General features: G+C 34.4%; 2 protein-coding genes and 1 long non-coding RNA gene across 3 annotated transcripts in view; all 3 read right to left on the bottom strand.

The window, feature by feature from the left end:
* Window positions 1–8,225, bottom strand: part of LOC133329821 (uncharacterized) — a 31,531-nt gene extending 23,306 nt beyond the window's left edge. The window contains 1 exon segment of the mRNA XM_061538285.1: window positions 6,179–8,225. Coding sequence (XP_061394269.1) covers window positions 6,179–8,225 — 2,047 coding nt within the window.
* Window positions 8,226–8,354: 129 nt separating this feature from the next.
* On the bottom strand, window positions 8,355–10,409 carry LOC133329826 (uncharacterized). Its single transcript, XR_009754324.1, has 3 exons — window positions 10,381–10,409; window positions 10,249–10,314; window positions 8,355–8,420 (listed from the first exon to the last, which is right to left on the bottom strand). It is a non-coding gene; the product is annotated as an uncharacterized LOC133329826 (long non-coding RNA).
* Window positions 10,410–10,472: 63 nt separating this feature from the next.
* LOC133329820 (homeobox protein 2-like) lies at window positions 10,473–16,626 on the bottom strand. The gene is made up of 3 exons (XM_061538284.1): window positions 14,371–16,626; window positions 10,551–10,663; window positions 10,473–10,497 (listed from the first exon to the last, which is right to left on the bottom strand). The coding sequence occupies exons 1-3, from the start codon at window positions 16,624–16,626 to the stop codon at window positions 10,473–10,475; spliced, it is 2,394 nt and encodes a 797-aa protein (XP_061394268.1).
* Between the last annotated feature and the right edge of the window lie 10,505 nt (window positions 16,627–27,131).

Here is a 27,131-nt window from a genome sequence, read left to right as displayed (position 1 = left end):
GAAGGCATGTAATGCGTGTGCCATGATAGCTAACAAACCAACCAAATTCGGAGAGCACCATTGGGAATACCCAAGTGGACCATGGCAACGGATTCATATCGATTACGCTGGACCGTTCCTGGATTCTATGTTTTTAATTGTAACGGATGCATTTAGTAAATGGATGGAAGTCAAAATGACTTCAACAGCTACGTCTTCTGCAACAATTTCAATACTGGATGAAATGTTTTCTACATATGGTGTTCCCAAGACCGTGGTATCGGACAATGCGACGAACTTTTCATCGGAAGAATTTAGGCAATTTCTGAAAAATAGTGGCGTTGTATACCATAAACAGTCTGCTCCATATCATCCAGCGACCAACGGCCAGGTTGAAAGATGTGTACAAACAATAAAAAATGCGTTAAAGGCGATGGAAACAACGAAAGCAACAATACAAGTCAACCTGAATAAATTCCTGCAGCAATATAGAAATGCGTCCCATGCTACAACGGGACAACCGCCCTCAATGCTATTTTTCGGCCGAATGCTACGTTCCCGCTTTGATTTACTTCGTCCCGATGATACCAAAGAAAAAGTAACACAAAAACAATTTATGAATTACAGTCGCAATTTTCGTACATTTCGGGAAAACGATCGTATTTATTTCTTGTCCGGTAACCCCAGAATGAGCAAGTGGTTGTTGGGTGTAGTCATCTCTCGTATAGGAGACCTGCATTACCAAATAGAATACGGAGGAAAGTTATTAAAAAGACATATTGATCAAATTCGATCTGCGAAATTTAATATACTTCATACCGGAAATAATAGTAGAGTGCCACAAAGACAGAAGCACAGTACCATGTGCCGAACGAGTACACCAATGGTAGGACAGATGCCGAGGAGAAAATCAAACAATGTGGTTTTACTTTCTACACCAACAGGAGAATCTGGCAGAAATGAGGATAGTTCGGATAGTCAACAGACGAATGAACAATTAATCGAAGTAGATCAGGAAATATCCGAAGTCGAAAATAGTACTCCTACCGGCCGCCGAATACCCACTCCAGTAATAGTTCCCAGACGTTCAACCAGACAGAGAAAGCCTCGCGTGTTATTCTCCCCCTAAGGTGGTGAAGAAATGTTGCATATGCAATCCTAATTATAATCAGTATTACAATTCTTAGTTTTTAATCTTTGGCAACCCTATAAATATTCTTTTGTTTTGATTTTTCTATTGTCATTTTTGTAAGTCATTACTTAATTCTCTTTAGTTGTAACAAGTGAATTATATAATCAATAAAAAGTCTGAATTAAAAAAAAACTGGAAATCTAAAACAATCTTTAGACATTGATTAGTAAGAACTATACAATATTTAACGATATGGAAATATAAACAAAATTGAATTCATATCCGACATCTATCTAATATTATAATGAAATAGGTATATTAGTGACATTCTAAAATCTTCAACCTATTTTCATGAAGATTTGTATATAACATCCAATTCTTTTTGATATTGGGCATTTCTTTTTTTATGTTGCTACCCTCGCACTCCATTTTTAGTTCTATTTAAAAAAAAATTATCTCTAGATTACATTGCAGACCTTGAGGAGTGAAAGAATGCCATAGCAATATGGTGCAATAAATATAACACCACCACCAGCAAATAGTCCACGGCACTATCTTCCTGTTTAGGGTATCCATTCTGGCTGTTACAAACAATGTATGTCTGTGTGACATAACAATAACAATAAACATTTTCGCCTTCGTTGGTGGCAGAAATTAGAGACAGAAAAACCATATCACGTAAAACCGGTTTTCCAGGTTTGGCTTGATATGAAAAACAAATATTCATTGTTAAAACAAAATACTTCTTTGAAAAAGACATTTTCCGCGGTGATGACAAATGTCGAAACTTGATAGGCGTGAATTTACTTCGTTACATTTACATTGTAAAGACACATTGACCCAAGGGCGAAACGTGTCGCATAATATTGGGAGTGGTTATCCTTTTCATTGCAAACAGGGTTTAAAATGCAGCATCAAAAAATATTAGCATTAGTCTTACAGAGCTACTGCTAAAAAATATTGACATTATGACTAAATCAGCAAACGGCTAGCTTTTTTAGTTCGTAGCATCCGTGTAAGCACGTATTGCACATGCGAGCTTTTTTTGTTATGACTAATCGGCAGTACGACTACATATTCATATTTCGCTGCCGACGAATAATCAGCCGAGGGTTGTTTTTATGTTTGTGTGTTGCCAACGCAGAAATTAGAAAAAAGGAATTTCATTTTGTGCGTTTTTATTTAATTTAAACTTGTCAAATCGCAATTAAAAACTGTCAATAATAGTACTAAAAACTAAATAATATATTAAATTAAACTCTTTAACAAGTATTACTAATTGTCTGTGTTCGAAAAAATTAAATTATCATAATCGCGATTTTTAATTCTCTCATATAATTTATAAAATTTCAATGGGCAACACTGAACTCGAAAAATACTCGGGTTTTGTTTGCTAAAAATCTTGCTAAGCAGCCACAGTCAAGGTGCTTAGTCTTCATTGTAAGCTTTGGTTGTTAGTCGCGTTGACAATTATGTTGTAGTTGTTTATTGCTATTTTGTAGCTGCTGACGAAAATCAAGAAGCTTTAGTTTTGTTTGCTAAAATTATTCGTAATGTATTGCTATTTGTTGCAGTTGTGCTTGGCTGTGCTGCATATTTTGAGGATGAATTTAGTTAGCAGTGCGGCAATTTTCTGTGTTTTTGCTATTTTGGCGTTAGCATTTTAAACCCTGATTGCAAACATTTTTATTAAGTTCTGTTCGCAAGAAAAAATCAACCATTCAAAAACTAAAAAATAACTAAATAACCGATATATGAATTTTCGTTTTACTTTTTGTCCAACAATAGAAATAGCATTGGATCAATGACATTTGAACTTGAATTTTACAATGGAACACCTAGGGTCCTGATGACGACTATACACGGGTTGGAATCATCATCATCATATAACAACACTATGTTTGTACAACAACACTTACACTTCATTTGCATTTTTATGAGAAATGTTACAACGTCACGTAATAGAATGAACTAAATGTACACGTCGTTTTTTGTTGTTGGCATAACATGATTATATAAAGCTAGATGCAAACCAACATACACACTCACGTATGTTTATATATTTACATAAATGAGACGAAAAAGAAGAAGCGTGGCACTCCATGCACAAACAACTGAGACCAACAGCAGCAAGCGGTATTGGTGTTATGAAGGCTTGTAGTTGTTGTTTTTGTTAGGACTGCATTTCTAACCAGTGTTGCCGTTTGAAAATTTTATTTCCGCCCAAAATTTCACCAAAAAGTGCCCAAAATCAACAATTTATGCCCAAAAATTCAAAAAGTATACACTGACGTTAAATATTAAAAGCAAGGGTCCTTTTTGTTCTAATTTTTTCCATTTACAAATGACCGTCTGTCTGTCCAGTCATCCGGTGCGCACGATGTCTTTCGAAAGAAGTAACCGATCTCATCCAAACTTAGCACATCATCACATTTTTTCCAAATTTAAATCAAGTTCGGAGATAGAGAAACCTTCTGTGTCGAATTTTTTTCATCCTATATCAGATGAACGGAATGTCTGATTCAAACTTTCTACCTACTTTTACCAAACCTAAATCAAGTTCGAAGATGGGAACCCACGGGTCATTACTTCAGGTCAACATTTTAAAAGGTTGTAAATATTGATTTGATGCATTGATTGTATATCATAATATTTCACCAAATTTGCATTTAATCCGAATATGTGGCCTCTATGGCATAACCCTTTGATAAAAACATGTACCTTATATAAAGCGAATTGTAAATAATGTGTGGTCTAAACATGAAAGACCTTAATGCAATTATTGGTCACAATATAATAAAAAAGTTCAACCTTGGCTATAGAGTGTAATTTCAAAAACCTAGATTCAGGGTATATATATGTCAAAAACCGATAGAATGACCTTAAATAATACCAGGAAGCGGAGCAGAATATTCAGACGTGGCTGACCATACAATACCCTACACACAAACACTAAATATACATTTTCAGTCACCACATATGAACATTTTGGTATATCCGACTACATACGTCAAGATAGTTGAAATGATTTCAAAGTACAAATTATTTATTTTATTTCATATGTTCGTGGAAAAAACATGTGCACCATAGAATGACATGATCTTCAATGCCCAGATCCTCTTTCCGGTTAAATTACATGGTTTTCAGATCATACATAAGGTCTATAGAGCGATTAGAACCAAACATAAACATCCATGATTTTTTCCTGTGTAAAGTTTAGTCTTGTTCGGGTCATAATTGTGATCTCGAGAGCGACCAGAATACAGACAAAAGTAAAGTTTTAGATCCATTTGAACATATAAGAGTCGTCTTTGGATAGAACCTGATCCACATACAAATGGCGATTAATCCATACAAATTATAATGGACATACAGGCGGAAAAACAGGTCTAAATCGAATCAGCTAGTCGAAATATATCGGTGGTCTTGGAGCAATTATTTCGCAGTTTTACAAATTCTTGGGACAATAAAATTTCTCACAACATATTTGTAGGGTAAACAAATATATACAAAAATTTAAATGTTCCGCAAACGAAAAAATGCCCAAAATCCGCCCAAGTCCAAAATTTTAAATTTTTTATGCCCATTTTTGGGCATAAATGCCCACTTTCGGCAACACTGTTTCTAACGGCGAAGAAGAAAGTGGCAAACAAATATAAAATGCTTTAAAAACTAAACGCAAGATATGAGTTTATAATCCAAAAGATATTGAATGGTTGTATTGAAAAAAAAAAAAACAATTTTTGTTTATTTATCTTCAACATCTATTTTGATTTAAACTTTAGCTTCGGGGGTCATTACACTCTATTTGGAGTGAAGCATGATTTACAAAAGAGAGAGAGAGACAATGAAGTAAATCGGAAATAAATCGTTTTCCACCAGAACAAAAGGCAAATGTGTAGAATGGGTTTGGTCTATCCCGCCGTCGAGTGTCAACAGAAATGCATTGTAATGTTTACAATCAATTTGTCGTCTTCTTCTATGTGTGTCATGCAAAGAGTGGAAGGAAACACAACAAACCTACATTAAACATTTGTGTTCGCCATACAAAACTCGCCATTCATTGATGCGATTGTGCGATGTGGGTAGAGAGAGAGGGGACATTAAAAACTCTTTATGTGTGACGTCAGATATATGAGATATATGATTTTTAAATTGTTGACGTTCAAACCAGCCCATCAGCCCTACTGTTGTTTGCCGGGGTAATGTGAAAGAATTTCCAATTTTGATTATTATCGGCATTATCTTGTGTTGGAAAATCAATTGTCCGTTTCTTGCTACTTCAGAAAAAAGGTTTTACGTTTTTAAATTAATGACATTATCTTTATTTTTATTGGATAATAACGGTGATAAATAATGGCTTCTTAACTTGTGCTGGAGGAAATAATCAGCTTTTTTATAAGAGGTAATATTAATTGAATCATTTTTTTCATTTGATATATTTGAGAATTACATTTAAATAATGTTGTATAACAAAATATTTTGGTTAAGATCATTTTTGACTTCTAAATAAAGTACATATGAAATATGAATTGTTGTAGTAATAATATGCATAAACAATGAATATACCTATATTGATTCAAAGTGAAAATTCGAAACCCGTAGTGTACTTATATTCAGTACGTGCTGCATGTATACATTTCCCTCGTTTGAAGTTCGAAATAGCAAATTACAATAACTTTAATTCCGAATAAATATTTTAATTCATATCTTTTATACCATGATAAAACTTGCTTTATAGTGAATATTTGTTATTGATATTGATAAGAACATAGAATGTACTTCTTATTTTTAAGATAATCAATTCAAGACTTTATGGCTTCAAATATAAGGATAACTCCACTTTTTGGTATTGGCATTTCCAGAAATGTGAAAAATCAATGACAAATGAAATATACACTGCATCATGTGACAGAACATTGAACAATTAAAAAGATTTTTAGAGAATTCTCTGCCTACTCCAAATTGAGTTATTCATTCCAAAAAAAAAAATTAAATTTTTTAAATACACAAAACATTTAAGAGAAATTGAAATAAAACAACAAAGAAAAAAGTAACTGTACTTACGATTACTATTGCCATGGAACTCATCATCGGGTATTTGTTGACCCAAACTTTTGTTCATGGCAGATGTAGTGGGAGAGCTTTGATCAAATGCCGAAAATCCAGATGTATTCGTCAATGTCGTCGATGTAGCCGAGACAGCTGTAAATACTTCTTCCATGGGAGATGGTGTTGATTTTTCATAATAAATATCCTTTTCATCTTTAATTTTGATATTGGTCTGTTCCTTTTCGGAGAGTACATCGCCACCGTAGCTATGAATCGATGGGCGCTTTTGTATGAAATGTAAGGATTCTGAACTTTCATTAGCAATTGATTTCGTTTTCATAGCCACAGTTGGTAGGGGTGGTGATTGTGGACGCTTTTGCATTGTGGGCAATGGTGGTGAATTGCTTCGCTTTTGCATTGTGGGCAAAGGCGGTGAATTGGAACGTATGGAATCAAATTTAGTTATTGTTTGATTTTGCAAAGCAGGTGATTGCGATCTTTGCTGTAGTGTTGGTAAGGGTGGTGATTGGGAACGGGTTTCATGGAAAGCAGATGCCATAGGTTTAGTGACATTTAACGATGCTGTCTCAATTGCCATTGTGGCATTTTGTGGTAAAGTATCATCAACATCCATGGCGGCATAACTGGTATCCATGGGTGTTGGCTCTTCGCTGGGTACATTAAAGGTACGTCTCGATTCAACCTTTTCCTTGGGCAGTGTTGCATCTGCCTGGATTGTTGATTGTTCTGAAATATCATTAAGACAAAAAGTACGTCTAGTATTTTCGGTCTTTTCTTTAGCAGGGAATGTACTACCCAATTCTGAAGGAACCTCATTTGATTGTACATTGAAAGTCAAACGCTTATTGTCCGTTTGAGATGGTCCTACACGTTGCTCCTCAACATTAAATGTGAGACGTTTATTCTCCTCTGTAATGGGCAAAGTGCCACCCTGATCCACACCGAATGTTAGACGATTTTTGTTCCTCACTGGTTGGCCGGGATGTACAAATGTTGCATTCATATTACCACTATCATCCACGTCTTGAGTGGTGACTTTGCTTTCCAGATTTACCATATAATCAGATTTCTCTAAAAAGGTTGGTTTTGCCTGCTCCATCTTCAATTTTGGAGATTGAGGGAAGGCACTGACGTTTGATGTCTTTTTAATGGGGAAAGAGGGAGAACTGGGGGCTGACGATTTAAGGCTACCGGTAGAGGTACTTAAAGATGTTGTTACATTTAATTTAGATGTTGGACTTTTGGCCGAAACACTGCTGGAGTTGCTGGTGTTCATAACATTAATGGTTAAATTCTTTTGGTCCATGCTATTGGAAGCTGCCGATTCTTTTGTAGCGTTAAGATTATCCCCGTTATCTACCGTCTCCAAATGAGTTTCATTGTTAACTGTTGTTATAACGCATTCCGAACTTAATGTTTTAGACTTATTCATGGGTATTTCAATACTTTTGTTTAAGGAAATATCATGAATGGATTGTTCCATTTCCAAATGCTGTAAGGGCTTTTCATCGATCTTAATATTTTCTGGATTTACAACAAAGGTCATTTTGGAAGATTCGGTCGGCTTGGCAATGGAACCAATTATTTTGACTTCATCTTCCACCGCTGGTCTATTGTCAGCAATTGGTTGAGTTGGCCCTTCCAAGTTGTGCAATATATTCTCTACGTGTTGTATTACCTTTTCAACATTCTCTATATTTTGTGCAGAATTTTGTATCATTTCCATGGTGGCATTCATATCCACATCCATGGGTTCCTCTTCATATTCCAGGGAGGGATGAATTTCTTCTTGGCGCTGATATCCAACAATTACCTCTTCAATAGTCTGAGTTTGGCCCACATCCATTGTTATATCTGCAGCACTTTTAAGATCGTCCTGTATCGCACTTTCATAACATTCACCCTCACCAACTTCTACAGTGGTATTCAGTGTTGGTTGTTCTGCAAATGTTGTTGCCAGGGGATCTCTATCGTCCACCGCATTTCCATCCTGGCAATCTGCAAATGTTTCATTTGCCGATGACATTGAAGTGTTGTCCATTTCGTGTGGCAATAGCAGATGTGTTTTTTCTACTGGCAGTTCTATATGGAGGAGGGTAATGTTTATTTGTAAATATTTCGATAAATTAGTTTGCAATATGGGAAAAGTGGGACAAAGACAATTTGATACCTTTTGCACTCAGCTTTGCTGTTAATGTTGGTATAAAACATTCTTCGAAAGTTACATTGTATTGTTCTATGGAAAGAAGGCATAAAAATCAAATAAGCATTTTGCTGCTATGTTTAAATTTTGTACCAATTACTAATCATGCTTAAGTGGTAGTTGAGCCATGTGCAAGACTATGCAAAGTTTTTTTTTTATGATACCAATAGATATATTTACGATGTGCTTAAAGCAGCAGAGCAACATATAAAGCTTTTTGAAAAGAGATTATTAAAATTGTGAAATATTCCCAATAACAAATGTAAAAAAATACTGACGATTATATATTTTTATGGAACAATCAACCTGAAGATATATAACCTTCTTCGATTTGTCAAGTGAAAAAATGTAAAGCATTTTGAAACCGTTTCGTCTTCAACAACGTGAAATTGAGGATATTAAGGGATAATGATATATGAAAGAGTAATCCTCAAACAGAATAAGTCGTAATCGAATATGTAATAATCGTAAATTTATTTACACAATTTTTGTGTGTACTTACTATACCTAATACTTGTTAAACTTTCAAAAGTTAGCACTTTAGAGAGCATATACTCTTTGGTTTTATATATAAATATGACATAAAAATAAACCAGTTGACAAGTATCTCAAAAACATATCAGTCAAAACTTTTAGCACGACAATTGATAAAGAATTTGCAAGGGAAGCTTTTGACAAGCAAAGGACTAATATGAAATACGCACAAACCTTTTAGAGAATTTGTTTTTATAAAAAACAACTATTTATTAGTGGGGAATGCATGGCATTGTTTGCCGAGGGGGTAAGGCAGGGAAGACTATAGTTTCGGATCACGCCACTGATCCTCATCAGTTCCCTTAGTTTTTTGTTGGGATATTTTCCCCAGAAGCTATTGCTTCTATACAAAAAACCTTTCAAACCCAAATGTCTCTTGTAACAAAGCGAAGTACTTAGCTGACCAACGACATAAACTGTATGAGAATTTCGCTTTAGCCTTACTTCGAGGTTAACAAGGCATTTACAAACAATTCCATACCTTTTATAAAAACAACAAACTGGGATTCAGCCTGACTATTTTGCAAAAACAAAATACAAATGGTATCCCAAATAAACCGCCAACACTACTGAAGTTGTAGACGCAGGCACGGTTAAACTGTTTGGTTTGTTGCTGTATACTAGCAACACCAACAAAGTCGTTGTGTGCATTTGTCGCGATGTGACAACACACAACAGTGGAAAAGGTATGGAATTGTTTGTAAATGCCTTGTTAACCTCGAAGTGAGGCTCCAGCGAAATTCTCATACAGTTTATGTCGTTGGTCAGCTAAGTACTTCGCTTTGTTACAAGAGACATTTGGGTTTGAAAGGTTTTTTGTATAGAAGCAATAGCTTCTGGGGAGAATATCCCAACAAAAAACTAAGGGAACTGATGAGGATCAGTGGCGTGATCCGAAACTATAGGCTTACCTGCCTTACCCCTCGGCAAACAATGTCATAAATTCCCCACTAATAAATAGTTGTTTTTTATAAAAACAACAAACTGCGATTCAGCCTGACTATTTTGCAAAAACAGAATTTGTTTATTTTGTGAATAATTCATTTCGAAACGTTCATTAAACGTTAAGTAAAACTATTTTGATTAATTACTAATTTTATGTATTAAATATGGCGACTAAAGAAATCCCAATAGGGTCACTACTGAATGTTAATTACCCAATATATAGTTACATTTTTTACAGACACACCGAAGATATTATTTGAATTTGGTTAGCTAATGATTTTATTTAGATATGATTTGAAATTCATTTACAGCACACCCCTCCCCTTCATGATTAGTAACAAGTACATGAGCTACAATATCGAATTCAATTCAATTCACTTACCTTCAATATTGGGATTTAAATCTCCTGGTAATTCGGGAATTTTAGCTTCATCGAATTCTGTTAGACCTGTTGAAAACAATTATATTTTTGTTGAACAAAAATTAAAAATAAATGCCACTCAAAACAACTTACCCACAAACTTATTTGATGACTTATTGGCGACGCTTGATGTATTTTGCAATTCTGTTGCAGTTTCAGCAGTCGGTTGATGTTGTTGGTGGTGGTCATCGAATAGACCAGTTGCCAATTCTGGATCGACATGAAATTTATGTAAAGTAGAATTTGCCTCAAAGACGGCAGGCGAAGCAGCAGCAGCTGTACCGGCAGCTGTCTGTTGTTGGACTCCATTGTTGGTGGGAGTTTTTGGTGTGGACTTTGAATTGTTCAGTGAGGTCTTTGAAGACAAGGGACTGTGCTGTAAATACAAGAGGGGAAATCAATGGTAAATTATAATTAAAACTCAATGCACAACGAATCAAAAAATAAATACGTAACTATATTGAAAATTATTTTTATGCTAGATATTGGTTTTGGCAGCATTTCGTGATTTTTTTAAAAACTCAACAAATAAAAAAAATCCTTTTCAAATATTTCTCTTGTGAATCTCTTCACCTTAGGTTTGCATGTGTCGGCGGGGTTGGATCGGCTTGTTTTTTTAATATATTCAAAATCAATGTCATGTTCAGATATGCTTGCATGTTTAGTAGTTCACCCACCGTCTGGCAAAAGAAAATCTTTTTTCAAACAACAACAAAATCATTTTCACAAATGAAAATGGAAAACGGCCCCTCCCGACTGCAATGTGCCATGCAAACGAACTTTTTACAAGAAAATCTTTATGGCACGTAAATAAGGCGTCTACATGTACCCCCCGAGGAATATGCACAACGCCACAGTTACATATTATTAAACAAATTATTTTTTCTTTAAATTTATTTTTTAATTTCGCAAACATGACAAACTAGAAATGGCATAAACAAAATAAAATAAACCATATTTCACAAAAATAAAAGAAAAAAACAACATATACTCAACGGTTTGTTCTGCTCATCTGGCTAATAAGCCATGGGAATGAAGATGAAAAAGGGTTTATCTCTGATCACGTCATGCAATCAGAATAAAATTAGATGACAAAATCTCTCATAGGCAAAATGTGCATTGGCCAAATAAAATTTAAAATAATAATTTGAAATGCGCTCTACTACATGTTGTTAATTATATGTGACGTTGAAATTTATTGCACATGTTTTGTGTTGCCGTTATGAATAATGCGGACATTTGAGGTCATTGTTGGTTGAATAGGTTTCCACACCTTTCAAAAGAAACAATTTTTTTAAAATTGGAATAAAGACATTTTGGGTGAAACGATATAGCTGGGATCCTGAAATTTGGAGTGAGGATCATTATTGGGGTGTATGATTTTGGTGTATGTAGAAAAATTGGAAAATTGGTTCTAATGTGTACTATTATATGGTTGCAAATTTTGATTTGGGTCAACCAATAGAGCTGGAATTAGGATCATTGTTAGGGGGATAGAATTGAGTTATTTATGAAGTTTTGGAAATTCCTACTAATGTGAACTAAATTTGGTACAATATAAATTTTGAGTGAAGTTTTGGAATCTTGTAGTAATGGTACAAATGTGGATTTTTGTGATCCTATTAAGCTGGAATCTTTAAATTTGACGTTAGGATTACTGTTGGGGTGTAGAATTGGACTTTGTAGAATGTTTTGGAAATTCGTACTAACGTGTACTAAATTTGGTACAATTTAAATTTTGGGTGAACCAATAGAACTGGAATCTTGAAATTTGATGTTGGGATCACCGTTGGGGTGTAGGATGGGGGTGTGTAGAAAGTTTTGGAAATTCGTACTAATGTGTACAAAATGGTACCAAATGTGGATGTGGGTGAACTGATAGAGCTGGAACGCTGAAATTTGGGAATAGAGTTACTGTTGAAGTGTAGGATTGAGGTATGGATGTAGTTGTGGAAATTCCTACTTATGGGTACTAAATTGTACTGAATTTGGTACAATTTGAATTTTGGGTAAACTTATAGAGCTGAGATTCTGAAAGTTGGAGTTAGGATCATTGTTGGGGTATGGAATTGGGGTATGTAGGAAATTTTGGAAATTTGTATTAATGTGTACTAAATAACACCAAATGTGTATTTGGGTGGACCGATAAAGGTAGAATCTTGACATTTGGAGTTAGCGTCGCTGTAGGGATGTTAAATTGGGGTAGGTAGGAAGTTTTGGACATGTCTTCTAATGTGTACAAAATAGCATTAAATTTGGTACAATTTGTATTTAGAAAAAAAAATTAGTAACTGGTACTAAATTTATATTTGGGTGAACCTATATTTGAAATTTGGATTTTTTTTCGAAATAAATATTACAAGAGTACAAAGGGTAATAAATTATACCAAATTTCGTATAGAGCTAGATTGCTGTCGCGGCCAGAATTGGTGATATATGGAGGTACTTTGGAAATACGTACTATAAGAGAACATACTAAAATTTTAATTATGATCGTTATTGGTTTTTAAATAATTCTCACATTCGCTAACGAAGTTGCGGGCATATGCTAGTCATTGATAAAGCAGATCTCGACGATCTTGAACACATTGTGAACTTAAAAAAAAATTTGCCACACATTTATTTTTGTTAATCTAGACGTTATATATTATGGTGCCATATATATTTATCTGCATATGTAAGTGATTCCCTATATATTTGTTTTATTTTATCAGGAAATTGTATTTAGATAAATATTTTTAAAAATATCACTCTTAATATCTGGTTTGAAGAACACATATATTTCTATACAAATTACGGTATTATTTATATTATAGATTTGGTTTCTTATAATGTGTTGCTAACAAACATTCCAACGTTCCGCTCCTTTTTTCCTATAAACTTTTTTATTTGTTTTAAATTAAAAAAAACTTTTGATTTGTTTACATTTCTTTATAATGGACCATGCTGATGCTGCTAACATACCGGAAGAGGTCAGTTGCCGCTATGGTACCTTGATGTATAATTAAGTTATGCCACGTATCAAGGATAGAGAAAGAGTTCATGCCTGTCCACGAGAGAGTAGAGGTCATTGTGTTATTTAACAACATTAATATGAAAAACAAAAAATCAAATAAGGCAGCCACGACAGTCTATGCACCAGTCAGCCAGCCAGCCAGCCAGCAGCTGCTGTTATTCTGTTGCTGTTCGCCCACATTAGCCATAATGTTTTCATTTTTGTTCTGGTTCTATAGTGCAGTACAACATATTGTGGCGACGAATGTTTTTAAACTTTGTTTTGTTTTCTAATTAAATTACAGAGGGAATTTGATTTAGAAAAGCATTTAAAAAATTAATTTTATTTGTGTGGTGCTTTATGAATGGAGAAAGAGGAAAGAGAAATTAGAATATTTGAGTGACTAGAAAAAAGTAAAACTGCTGAATGCAGTCTCGAAAAATTATAATATAATATAATAGAACTACATCGGGAATACTTGTAGATATATGAGAAATAAATTTTCATTATTACTGTAAATGAAACAAATTTTTGTAAATAAAAAAAAAAGTATTTTGCTGGACTTAATCATTAATCTAAACTTGAACACTTTTCTTTTCCTAATAAGTATTTTCATCAGTCTTATTTTGACATATTAAGACCAGATAAAATATATATTATATAAATATTGTTTTATCAGATGAAAAATGAGGCCAAAATAGAATAGAAAAACAAAATCACAAACAAATGAAAAAGCTGAAATGAAAATTTGCATATTTCTGTTTAATTTAATTGAAAGTGACAAATGGCTTTTAATGAAAACACTTTCGAAGAGAGACAATAATGACGACGACACACAAAAAATAAGAACAATGACAATTAGAAAAGAATACACAACCAACCGCAAAATAAAATACAAAATGAGGCGTAAATGGCTGGCGGGGCATAAAAAAACCATGGTCAATAGGCCAACGTCCAAGCATTTTCACACCAAAAAAAGTGGACGCACACCCAACAAAATGTCTCTTTTTTGCACACTATTTTACATAGAAGAACCAAGTAAATTCGGGGAGAAGGGTAATGAATTTTTTCTGTTAAAATAAATTTACCTCAGATTTTTGGTGAGGCGATGCAATGGCCAAAACCTCATCGTTAATACCCGCCAAAGTAAGATTATCTGTTATTTCCGATAAAAGTTCATCGATGGTCTGTGAGGCTGTCATTGATGAGGTAAGAACTGGTGGAGGTGGCGGTGGGGACGGAGTCTGTGAATGCATGATGTTATCATCATCGGGCGGTAAAAGTAATGGCGGTGGTGGTGGAGGCAAATACTCTTCATCGAATTCTTTAAGTACTTCCTCGGGAACACCAATAAAATCAGTGATATTGCCATTTAACGAAGAGGTCATGGATGATAAAGGACGGTTGTGCAGCTGTGGTTCTGGTGATGGACTTGGTGGTTCAATATTCTGCCGAAATTCTAAAGGAATTTGTTGTTGCAATGTTGGAGGATTACTTTCATTAATAATTTGCTGATGTTCTAAAGTAATTTCTTCTTGACATTTTGGTAATTGTTCGTCAACACTTTGAAGATCTGTGTTTTCTCTAGGAATATTCTGAGAATCCTGAGTTTGATTATCGGAGGGAATTTTTGGAATACTATTTTGAAGACCTTCCAAATTATTTGATTCAAAGGATTTCTTATTATTATCCTCAATATTTGAAGAAGTTTCAGTAGTCTTTGCTTGGTTATTGGCATTTGGAGAATCCACTAAATTAGTTTGACTATCCTCTAAATTATCTGGATTATGCATTTTTGGTTCTTGTCCCTCAATGTGTTTCTGTAAATGTGTTGTAACATTTTCTTCTTGGTTTCCAGTTTTTTGTTGAATTTGAGTTTGTTCTTGCTGAGTATTAACATCCTGAGTGATTTGAGTAACATTATCTGCCAAATTATCTTCCTTAGGAGTTTGAGAAATTCTATTGGAGGAATTGTCATTTGTTTGTTGATTCTGATCGTTAATGTATTCTTGAGGCTCTGCTGCTTGTTCCTGATGTTCTTCTGGTTTTATTTGTAATTCCAAGTTGTGACTTTCTGCAGATATTTGTGAAGTTTCTTCAGATTGCTTTTGTTGAGCTCCATTATTTTGATTTTGAAGCTGGTTTTGTATCTCAACATTGTCTTGTTTGGGATGCGATTGTAGTTCTTGTATATTTTTTAAATCTTCGGATTTATTGTCTTCTTCTTGTTTGTAAGATGAGTTTTGAGCTTGAAATAGTTCCGCCTGCCTGTCAAGCACCTTACCATTTTCAGATTCGTTATTTGAGTTTTTAATGTGCGATTCAATTTCCGCAACTTTTTCCCGATTATCTTCTGAATTTAGTTGATTTTTCGAAACGCGTTCATTGGTATCCTGAACATTTTCCTCCGTAATTCCTTCCTCCCTTTTATCACTGTTCTTCAAACATGTATCACCAAAATGTTGAGAATCCTGAATGTTAGGATTACAATTTTCGGAATCGCTTAGTTTATTTGATTCTGTATTTGTTTCCAAAGGGATTTCCTCTGAAATATCCTTATTTAAAGATTCTTGATTTTCAATACTGCTATTCTTTTTATCTTTATTATCATTAGGATCTTGAACGACATCAGTTTTTAAATCGGTAGAAGATTCTTCTATAACATTCTTAGAGAAAATATCATTTTGTTTTACTTGGTTCTCATCACAGATATTATGGTTTTGATCTTCAACATTTCGATTTGGTTTCAAGTCAGTAGAACTCACATTCTGTTGTTGTTTGTCATCGCCGTTATTAGGACTCTTATTTTTATTTGCCGTATTAATGGATTTTACTTCAATATTAATTTTTGGAAGTATTTCAGGATTTTCCACACTCTCATTGGGTTTGGTATTTTGCTGCATATTTACAATTTCACCAACACCTGTTGAATGAGTAATTCTTAAATCCTTTTGAAGGATTTCTAAATTTTCCATTTGTTGAACTCCCTCCTTTACCATGGAAGTCATATCCTTTTGAAGGAAATCGATATTTTCCATTTGCTCAACTTCTTTGGCTAATGAATTCAAATCCTTTTGAAGGATTTCGATATTTTCGAAACTTCCTATTGTTGTTGGACGTGATGTGGAATTGGGTCTTGGTTTATTTTCAATATTTTCACAATTTTCTTGTTGATTTTCCTTTGGCTGATTAGCGGAATTCAATTCCTTTTGAAGACTTTCTGCATTTTCAAAGCTGCCAATTGTTGTTGGCCTCGATGTCGATTCTTGTGGTTTATCCGTGACTTCACCACCACCGCTGACTAAACTCACTGGTCGTTTGATTAAATTCGAAATGAATTCCATAGTTTAGGGTGTGTGGAGGTTGGTTGGTTTGTGGCCTCCTGAAGTCTGTCTTTCGCTTTATGCTTGAATGGCTTTTCTTATTTTATTGATTTTTTTCTAAGTTTGGAAAAATCAATTTCACTTTTTTTTCCTAAGAACAAAAATATCACGTAATTTTTGCTATGCTTCACACACAAATACACGAAAGCATTCATATATCATTTGTTGTTTTTATTGATAATGCTACTTTATTAATAAATGACCGTGATCTTCTCAAATCAAATCGACGACGAGAACACCTAATTTTTTTACGCACAATGACAATTAAATATTTTCCTTTTTTCAATTTCCAAATTAATACATTTTCTTTTCTGGGAAAATTTATATATTTCCTACTCTTTATAATGTTGCTTAATTATGCTATGGTTTTAAACTATTAAGTTTGCTATTTCTGTTTGCCGATCAACCGCCGTATCGTACGAACACACGTTTCTCGGGCGTTTGAAATTCACATTTGAATCGATATTTTTTGGTTGCTTTTCATTTGGTTTTCAGACAATTTTTTTGTGACTTTTCCCTCTTTTTCAAGTGTTTTAAATTTTTTCTTTTTTATTTTTTTGCTCTGTAGTTGCATGCATGAGGCGCTCGCTCTTGCCACACTGCTACTCACACCCATTTCAATTTACTCAACCATATGTTTTTCCTCCTATTTGGGGGAGAGATGAACGAACGAACAAGCAGGGAATTGTGAGGGTGGATGGGAAACAAAAACAAGGAGTTAATATATGATCACTTTTTGTTTTTGTGTTTTGCCATCAACCTCCTCGAATACTCTTCTCTACAAATGAATGAATGCATCCCAAAACAAATTCTCCCCATACTCTACTCTATCTCACACCAATGCCGGGATAAATTAGGTTTTTTGTTATATTTATTTCAATTGTTTGGTTGGTTGTTGTTGTTTAAAAATTTGCTCTTGATCTCATTGAAGAAACGCCATCATTTGTATTCTTGGTGTTGTTGATATTTCTAATGAGGGGTGTCATTTGGATGCTACTACTGTTGTTGTTGTTTCTGTTGCAACAACTATGTCTAGTCTCAGTCAAAATTTAGTTTTGTGTGTGTGTTTGTTTGTGTGTTTTTTTTTTTTTTTGGGAGACGAATAAGTCTTTAATCTTATTTTCGTTGTTTTTTCTTTAAATGTTTTGGTGTCAAAAATATTTTTGGTTAGGCATTTGTTTAGAAAATCTAGATGATTAGTGTCTGTTTATTGATGGTTATTCGAATAATTTAACTGAATGCTGATCGGGTATTGATTTTTCATATTCTAGATGATATGCTAAGTATTCACATATTTTTCAAAAACACAAATCAAAAGGATCGCGGAAAAGGATCAACAAACGAAAAATTAATCAAAATGCAACCAAACCCAATTTTATATATTTACGCGGCTTATTATCATTTTTTTATAATTATAAACAAATAAAACAAAAACAGTTTTAACAAATTAAACACAAATAACGTCAATATTTTTCAATGTAATTCAATTAAATTGTTTAAAGAAGAAACGACAACAGCGGTAGACGACACACGACCGGTAAACATAACCGGCTAAACAAAACTGAAACAAATTCAAACTAATGCCAATCGACAAGAGCACCTTCGCCATTAGACATACAGACAGATAGATAGTCACAGAGATAGCAGTTGTAGGCTGGCGGGGACCCTACTGGATCTCCTATGCATAAAAAGTGAACAAAGATATTGCCCGAACCCCCTACACATCCTCTTCCACCATGCATCACCCATACCATGAGCACTCCACCCAACACTGCTGCTGATATTAGTGGCATGCAGGCGGCAGCTGTAGTAATAAATTTTGTAAAAAATCTAAGACACAATCATGCATCAGTAAAGTTATGCCCACAAGACCTACTCGGGATGCCTTGCAACAATGGTTAATAGAAAAGAAACAAGCACAAGGCAATAAATGCAGCGACGAGAGAGAGAGCCTAGCTCAGTTAATACAAATAGGAGAATGGATGGGGATATTAGATCATGAAAATAGAACACATCGCGGGGTTTGGTTCAATAAGTTTGGTAAAATGTCATTCAATTGTCATTCCTATTAAGCGTGAGACATCTGCCTCTTAATTCATAAAAGTTCTTCTGAAGTTCCCGTTCGAATAGTGCCTATAATTAGGACTTTTATAGTGTCCAAAAATTTAGATGAATATTGAATGGATACTATAGACCGGTGCCATCGTCTTCTAAATAAATAGAAAAATGCAGCCAAACCCATAGTTTTCTTTGTGCAAACATCAACAATTATAGGTGGTATTGCAGGTTATGTTTTGTTCATCCTCGACATATATATGGAAAAATGTTGTGTGAAACAGTTTTGAGCTATTGCGAACAATTTTTATTTCATAATAAATAAATGTGCCCTCAAATGGCATGGCTACTTAGGTTAGGTTTGAGGATGTGCAGTCACTAATGTGACTGAAGCACTCGGAGACCACCCGGTTCATTGTGATCATCCATGAAAGATATGGAGAGATTTGTAGGAGAGAAAGGGAATAGAGAAGACAAGAAGCTAATAAGGAAGTAAGAGGAGGTAGGTATTAACTAGTGTATACATTTTAGACAAAAAACATATTACGTGCTAAGGTTGCACTTTCCCAACCACTTGAGGTTTCTGATGATGCTGTAGATTAAAGCCGGTTCCATAGTTGAAAAAAAAACTTAGACGCGGTGGAAAGTGAGAACCCACTAATTTGTGCCGTATGTAGGCCAGGACTGGACAACGACACAGCAGATGCTCAATTGTATTCGTGTCGTCCTCGTCATCACAGAGTCTGCAGTAATCAGTAACATCACGGTCCAACTTACTGGTAAAGGTCCTGATATATCAATAACTCCTGTCATTAGTCTAATTTCAGCTTATCTCAGGTTCAACAGTGAGTTTGTTCTTTTGACTGACAGAGTCTGCCAGATAGACCTTGACGTATTGCACCTAGGTTCGTTGTGCCAAAGTTCATTGGCTCGTTCCTCGAAGAACTCCTCAAAATTCCAAAACAGCTGATAGCTGTGTTGGGTACCAGGATCAGGTATCTGTAGATCAGAGTTTCCAAAACTGATCTACATTCGAGGACGATGTCAGACTTGATATTACAGGATTTGTGGGCTTTAAGAGCCGACTAACTATAGTCAAAGATAATCACCGGTTCTGTTCACAGACTTTTTATCAATTCCGCTGCCTTCCTCCAAATCGCGAAGATTCCAGCTTGGAAAACACTACATTTGCTATCCAACTTGTAGGTAAGCTCAAGGCCTAGGCTTTATGGCTGACATGGCTACTTGGAGGCTTGGATATACTGTCAATATATACATATATAAAAAAGTGACATAATTGTAATGTCTGTAGTTTTTTTCAAACATTTGGAAAACATAGAAGGAAAATATATTTGTTTCAAATTCCATACATCCCTCGTTCAATTTCCACACAAAAAATCTTAAACATAAAGTAAAAGAAGTGGGAGGAGGAAGAAATCATTGTCATAGAAGACGCAAAAAAACATCACAAGAAAACATTTAGGTAGTCTACCTTTTTAAATAGCAAAACAAAAACAAACTTGAGGGGAACAACAATTCCACATCATCTAAGAAAATGCATGCCGATGACGTGTGAATGTGGAAATAATAGAGTAAAAGAATGTGGAACATGATGAGACGGGGGAACACAAAGCTGCACAGCTGTGTAGAAATGAATGCCGCCGCGCCATAGCAAACAATTGGTGGCGCTGTTTTTTGTTGCGCCTTTGTCGACTTCTTGTATCTTGTTAAGGTTGAATAAATATTTTGCATAATTTTTATATGAGGTTTAACTTGTTTTCATTTTTTTTTTTTTGTTTTGCATTGCTTGGTGTTCTCCTTATATTTAAATTTTTCTAGGTCTTTTTGCAAAAAATACCAACATCTTCGATTTCCATATAGATTGTGAAATGTTTATTTACCACAATATATACAAACCAAAGCTGTTTAGCAATGGCGTAGCTGGAGTAAATTTGTAGGAGAGTTGGGACAAACAGAGGTTCGAAAGCCCCTTTACAAATGTTTATCCTCCAGAAAACATTCTGAAAAATTTTACAATATTGTATTGAAGTACATCAAGTGTATGTGGAAACACAGGCACTCCTCCCCAGATATCCTGACCAACGTCAATGATTGTCCGTAGTTTAAATTTAATTTTTTCTTCTCTGTTTCAGCTTCGTTTGTTGTACTAAGTTGCGTTTGCCATTCACAAACAACCATATTGAGTGGCATTTATGATGGACAAAGAATAATCGAATGTTGGTCTTAATCGAATGTAGACTATTGAGTGGTTTTGCATTAATGCGCCACCGCCCGCCATACTTTATATATCATGCATTAACATGGAAATACCATCGTGTTACAAATTAAGATATCAAAGAACGGAAAGTTGAATACTTTGATGAGAGATAGAAGAAGGTTTGTTAGCGCCAATAGAGGAAATAATATAATAAAAAAATAATAACGTAGTTCCAATAAAACAAAATGTTTATACTCTCCAACATGAGATAATTTCAATTAAAAAACGATCGAGACCTTTATATTGTTCTTATTATTATAGTCCACCAAAAACCCGGAATTATAGTCACTTGCTTGAAAAAAGCCCATCAAAAATGAAAATGAAGCGGAAACATTATATAGAAAATAATAGAAAATAATCAACATTGATGGATAAATTGCTGCCACTTCAGCTTGGCCATCAAAATACCGAAATTGGAGCGTGACCTTTATAAGGGCCTATTTTTATACCCTTCACCACAACACTGTGTTATTATATATTTGTACATATGTTTGTAACAGGCAAAAGGAAACGAGATAGACAAATGGTTCCTTTTGAGAATATGCATAGAATTTATTTCTGAGTTGATTTATGCATGTCCGTCTGTCTGTCCATGTTAAATTGTAAACAAAGTACAGGTCGCATTTTTGATTCGAATTGGATGAAATTTGGCACAGCTCATTTATTTGGCCCAAGGGCGAACCCTATAGGCATATATATTTTCGTCCGATTTAAGGTGAATGGTGCACCAAAGTACCTGTATATCTTTCGATTTGAACGAAATTTGGCATAGGGTACAAAATTAAGTCTAGAGTGATGTGTGTTAAGTTTCGGGAAAATCGGTTCAGATTTCGATATAGCTCCCATATATATTTTGGTCCGATTTTATGTAAATGGTGCATCAAAGCCCTATATATCCTTCGATTCACACGATGTGTGTTAAAATTTCTTGAATATCGGTTCCTATTTAGATAAAGTTCCAATATATATTTTCGTCCGATTTAAGGTAAATGGTGCACCAAAGTACGTCTGTATGTTTCGATTTGCACGAAATCGAATGATAGTACGCACGAGCGTACTATGAAATCGGTTGAGATTTAGATATAGCTCCCATATATATTTTCGTCCGATTTTAGGTAAATAGTGCACCAAAGTCCCTATATTTCCCTCAATTTGCCTTGGCATAGCGTACTGAATAAAGTCTAGAACGGTGTATCTTAAATTTCGTGAAAATTGGTTCAGATTTAGCTCAAAAAAAATTTTCGTCCGATTTTATGTAGATAGTGCACCAAAGTCCCTATATCCTTCGATTTGCACGAAATTTGGCATAGCGTACTGAATTGAGTCTAGAATGATGAGTGCTAAGTTTCGGGAAAATCCGTTCATATTTCGATATAGTTCCACATATATGTATATATATATAATATACATATATATTTGTCCGATTTTACCTAAATGATGCACCAAACTCCTAATGTTTGTCCGATTAACACGAAATTTTGCAGAACGTATCAAATTGAGACTTGGATGACGTTATTGCGTTTTGTTGACACAGATGCAGCCATAGCTTCCATATGTATTTCGAACGGGTGTCTGATCGGTACGTTATAAGGGGGCATTAACAAAACATGGATCAATATTGGATATTTTATTCCAATCCAATATCAAAAATCCTAGGAATAGTAGCAACAACTGTGCAACATGTTAAAGATTCCTTTTTTATAAATTATGACAATGAATGGGAAAATATTGCATTATAAGGAATTAATATTTAAATATTAACCTTATTATTACTTTGATTGATTTACAAAAGTAATTATTTATTGATTAAAATTATACATACTCGTCTTATTGAACAACATGCTATATTAAATTACATCGTATATGTTCACGAGTAAACATGCAAGAGAGATGCGAATATTTTCCTTTAAGTAAAGTCCAGGCAATATATTTCCCCCTTTTAATTTTAAAACATTTTTAAAATTAAAGACAAATTAAATGTATGTTTATTTTTTGTTATTTGTCGAGGAGACGACGACATGATTTTACGCCCCCTTCGCTTCAATGAATGGAATTGATGAATTAAGGAAGATTGTAGAGGGGGGAGGCTGAGTGCAACAGCAGCTAAAACATGGGAAGATTTACCCCCAAAGAAAAACAAAAACCGAAGAACACATGTTGACTTTTATGACCACTGCCATATATACGACGAACGATTCCAAACATACATGCATGTATGTACATGTCTGGAGTAAGAGAGAGAGAATGAAAAAAACACACACAAACAAACAAGGAAAATCAAATAACAGCCTAAAAATAGACCATCATTTTCTTTTATGGAAAACATTGTTCGACACTCGAACTTTTGCGCATTCAGTCGAAAGTCGTGTGATGCGTTATGGGGTCTGGCATTTTTGGTTTGTAGTTTATGGTGCACAAAGTGCAAATAGTATAATTGGAATTGAGAGGGTGTTCTTGTGATGGTGTGACAGGAATTTTTGGGAAAAATAAATACACTTTAAAATTATATGAAATAGCTGAAATTAAGATAGCTAGTCGAAACAATGATTCTGTGCAAATTCTTATAGAATAATTGTAGCACCAAATTTCGGAATAAAATCGAGCATTGAGTTTCCTGTTTTTAGTAAATGGGCTGTGGTGATAGATGATTGTATAGGGAAATTAAAATCGATCGTAAACCTCAATGTCATGGAAACAGCAGTCAGCTCCTAAATGATCATTCGTTTTCATGATTTCGAACATTAGATCTTAAGTAAATAGCATTTTAATGTTAAATGACGAGGCGGCAATCGTTTGGTTATGAGAGCCACTAGAAGGGTATTGGAAGTTCCAACATTTGCTGAACGCATCATCGGAATTTATGTGAAATATGAACGTTGATGTTTGAGTAATCCAACCTAAAAATCACATAAGTCGCCATATCACAGAAATACGTCTTTTCAATTTGAATTAATTCAAATAGACTTAAATAAAATAACAACACCCTTTTTCCGACATTGTTGTAGGTTTTATGATTTCTTTCGGTAGTAATTTCATTTATTTTTGTGTTCCATTCTGGACCGTTTTGGTTTGGTGTTTTGGTTTTTATTTTTGTATTTGTTTTTGGAGTTTTGTGAACTTTCTGTGACTTTTCCGCAAGGAAGTAAACAATTTCCTCCTCTTCAGAATGAACAATTGAATGAATTTGGCAGTAAGATATGTGAAAATATTGTGTCCAAGTGTGTTAACAGAGACAAAGAAAATGATGACTACACGGGCGGGCATCAGCATTGCCTACATACATTTCTTTTTGCTTCAGATACTATGTTGGCATTGTTGTTTGTAATTCCTTGGTGAGTGCAAAAACAATTGCAAATGTACCATTCTCTACAACGATACATACATATGTGCTGCGTATAAACATTAGAGTGGGTGGAGAAATTGAAAAATGGGGTAGTTATTTGATTGACATGTAACTAGTTAATCGGATTGAATCCAGGCGCAGGTTTGCTAATCTAAATGAACGTTTTTTATTTCATTATAAAATAGATTGATTATATGAAATATTCCCTGATTAGCACTAATACGTGTTAAGGTCGCAGCCTTTGGACGAAGACTTCCTTCGAGTCAATCTGATTGAAGGGTGTATAGGTTGATGTTATTCTTAAAAATGTGTTATTTGTATAGTCGAAATTGTTTATAACGATGAACAAGAAACTCTCGAAATTTTTTATAACGATGAACCAGAGAAATTGGTCGCTATATCGATATTAAATAAAGAGTAAATCTTCTGGATATATGCGATGTGTTACGATGTCATAAACAATTTCGAATCTAAATTGGAATATCATTGATAATATTATAATCGGGAAATGTTATTTAAGTTGGCTATCCCACTCTATGTTCACACATTTTTGTACATATAGACATCTATTATATGCGAATATTTTTCATATCTGCATGTTCTCGCCTTTTTTTTCCTCCATAAAACATTTTATTGTTTATTATTTACGTTCCAATTTTAAAGTTGATGCACTGTTGGTGCGCTGTAAACAAACTGCCAAAATACAACGTCCTCCTTGGCACATTTCGGCACGATGTCAGAATTTATCGAAATATTTAAATCTTAAAAATTCGGCAAATTAAAACAAAATCGGAAACACGTTGAATATTTGGAGCCCAATTAACACAAAGTCGGTCGAAAATATATATGGGATATGTATGTACTTCTACAAAATGCAATTAAGTCATTCTATTCTTAATTTTGTACGTTGTTCATGCCAATCTGACAAACATGAGGAGTTTGGCGCATCATTTACTTGAAATCTTTACGTCTATACCCAAATATGAACCGATTCCAACGAAACTAGTCATAGGTTAAGTCATACTACATTTGTGTCCTTGATGCACCATTTACTTAAAATCCGACGAAAATATATATGGGAGCTATATACGTATGTTATGTTATAGTAACTTCAGTACGTTGTGCAAAATTTGGTGGCAATCGGCCTAACTTAAAATCGGACGAAACTATATGGGAGCTATTTCTTAATCTGAACCGATTCTAACAAAACTAGACACACATTAGGCTATACTAATTTCAGTACGTTGTGCAAAATTTGGTGCCACACGACCTAACTTTGGGTGTTTGGTGGATCATTTACTTAAAATCGGACGATAATATATATGGGAGCTATATCCAAATCTGAACCGATTTCAACAAAACTTGACAAACGTTACACTGTGGTCGAGGGTATAAAGAGTATTGACATATGCATCATTTTAAAAAGGTAGATCGACGTTAAATACGACCTCACCGAACTTTTCATACCCTCCCTCCGCCATCGTAATAACGGAAACATTTTAGAATATGTCCGTATTGGGGGCTACCCCAAAAGTGGATAATTTTTGGTAGGAATATTTCCTATCATATGTGCACGGTCCAAAATTCGATGATAAACGGTCCATTGTCGGCCAGATGTTGCGCCCATAAAGAATTGAGACGTCTACACCATTCCCAGTTGAGAGTGGTGTAGATCTAGAGGAAGAACCTTTCTGACATGGCGGATGCTTTCGATAAACCATATGTCAACATAAAACATTTACATCTATACGTTTTTAAATTAAAAAAAATAAAACAAATAGATTCCGCATTGTAGGGCATCATACCACCACGATTATCTGTCATTTTTTCACATGACATATATTGCAAACGATCGGTTATTCACTTATTTATTTAAAAATGTACATATAAATAAAATCAGTGCAAACGCATTTTATTTACTTTTATAAACGAATATGCTCGTATAAATTGTTGCCCTACCTTTTCATCGTTGGATTTTTGTTTTCCACCAGAATTTCCCATAACTAGTTGGTTGGTGTTGTGATGTAGACAGGCAGCAGTTTGATTTTTAGTTTAGTTTTTTTTTTTCAATTGAATCGAAGAAAATTTCAATTGCATTTAATTAGACAAAATTGCAATACAAATTCACACCCACAACATTTCACTCTCAGACAAGTGAAATTGAAAGCATATCGATGAAATGTAAAAACACATCACCGCTCAAGGTAAACGAAAAACTAAACAAATCATCATTTCAAGCACAATATTTTTACAAAATGGAACAACATTTGCATTAATTTGTTTTAATATTTAAAAATATTTTGTGTGTCACACTATATAAAAAATCGCCCGGCGAATTTCAATTGATTTTTAAAAACAAATCCGTCTGTTTTCTTCTTTGGCAAAAACAAAATGTCAGCGTTCGCGGCAACGATCGACAAAATGCAACGACGAAACAACGTCAACTACAAAAATTTCAATTTGTTGAGCAAATTTGAAAAAAAGATCGACGACGACTCACTGACTAACTGAATGGCTGGACGTCAATAAACAATAGCCATAATTACAAAACTCAAAAAAAGCAGAAAGCAAAGAAAGAAAAAACAAAGCTGAAAATACACAAAAACCACAGATGGTATGAACGGTTCTGCTTTTTAATCGATCGTCAACGTTGTAGTTGTTCGTTTGGCTGTTTGAATGAGCAGCAAGTCCTCCTCATAATAGAGCAGTGAAGCTTCCACACCCCCTAATAAAAAGTAATGCCTCAGAAGCTTTCTCTCGTTTTAGACGATTTCTTGTCTATTTGAAATA

Source organism: Musca vetustissima, unplaced genomic scaffold, assembly GCF_032173495.1.
Source record: "Musca vetustissima isolate MV318-11 ecotype Yass unplaced genomic scaffold, APGP_CSIRO_Mvet_v1 utg8130, whole genome shotgun sequence".
Taxonomy (NCBI): domain Eukaryota; kingdom Metazoa; phylum Arthropoda; class Insecta; order Diptera; family Muscidae; genus Musca; species Musca vetustissima.
This window is presented reverse-complemented; position numbering and strand designations above follow the sequence as displayed.

What these genes read in the sequence shown, in the direction of transcription:
- LOC133329820 (XM_061538284.1), bottom strand. Translation starts at nt 16,626, where the DNA reads ATGGAATTCATTTCGAATTTAATCAAACGACCAGTGAGTTTAGTCAGC. An exon ending in CGCCTCACCAAAAATCTGAG is followed by an intron (nt 10,664 to 14,370) that starts GTAAATTTATTT and finishes TTGTATTTACAG; the next exon opens with CACAGTCCCTTGTCTTCAAA. An exon ending in GGTACAGCTGCTGCTGCTTC is followed by an intron (nt 10,498 to 10,550) that starts GCCTGCCGTCTT and finishes ATGTCGATCCAG; the next exon opens with AATTGGCAACTGGTCTATTC.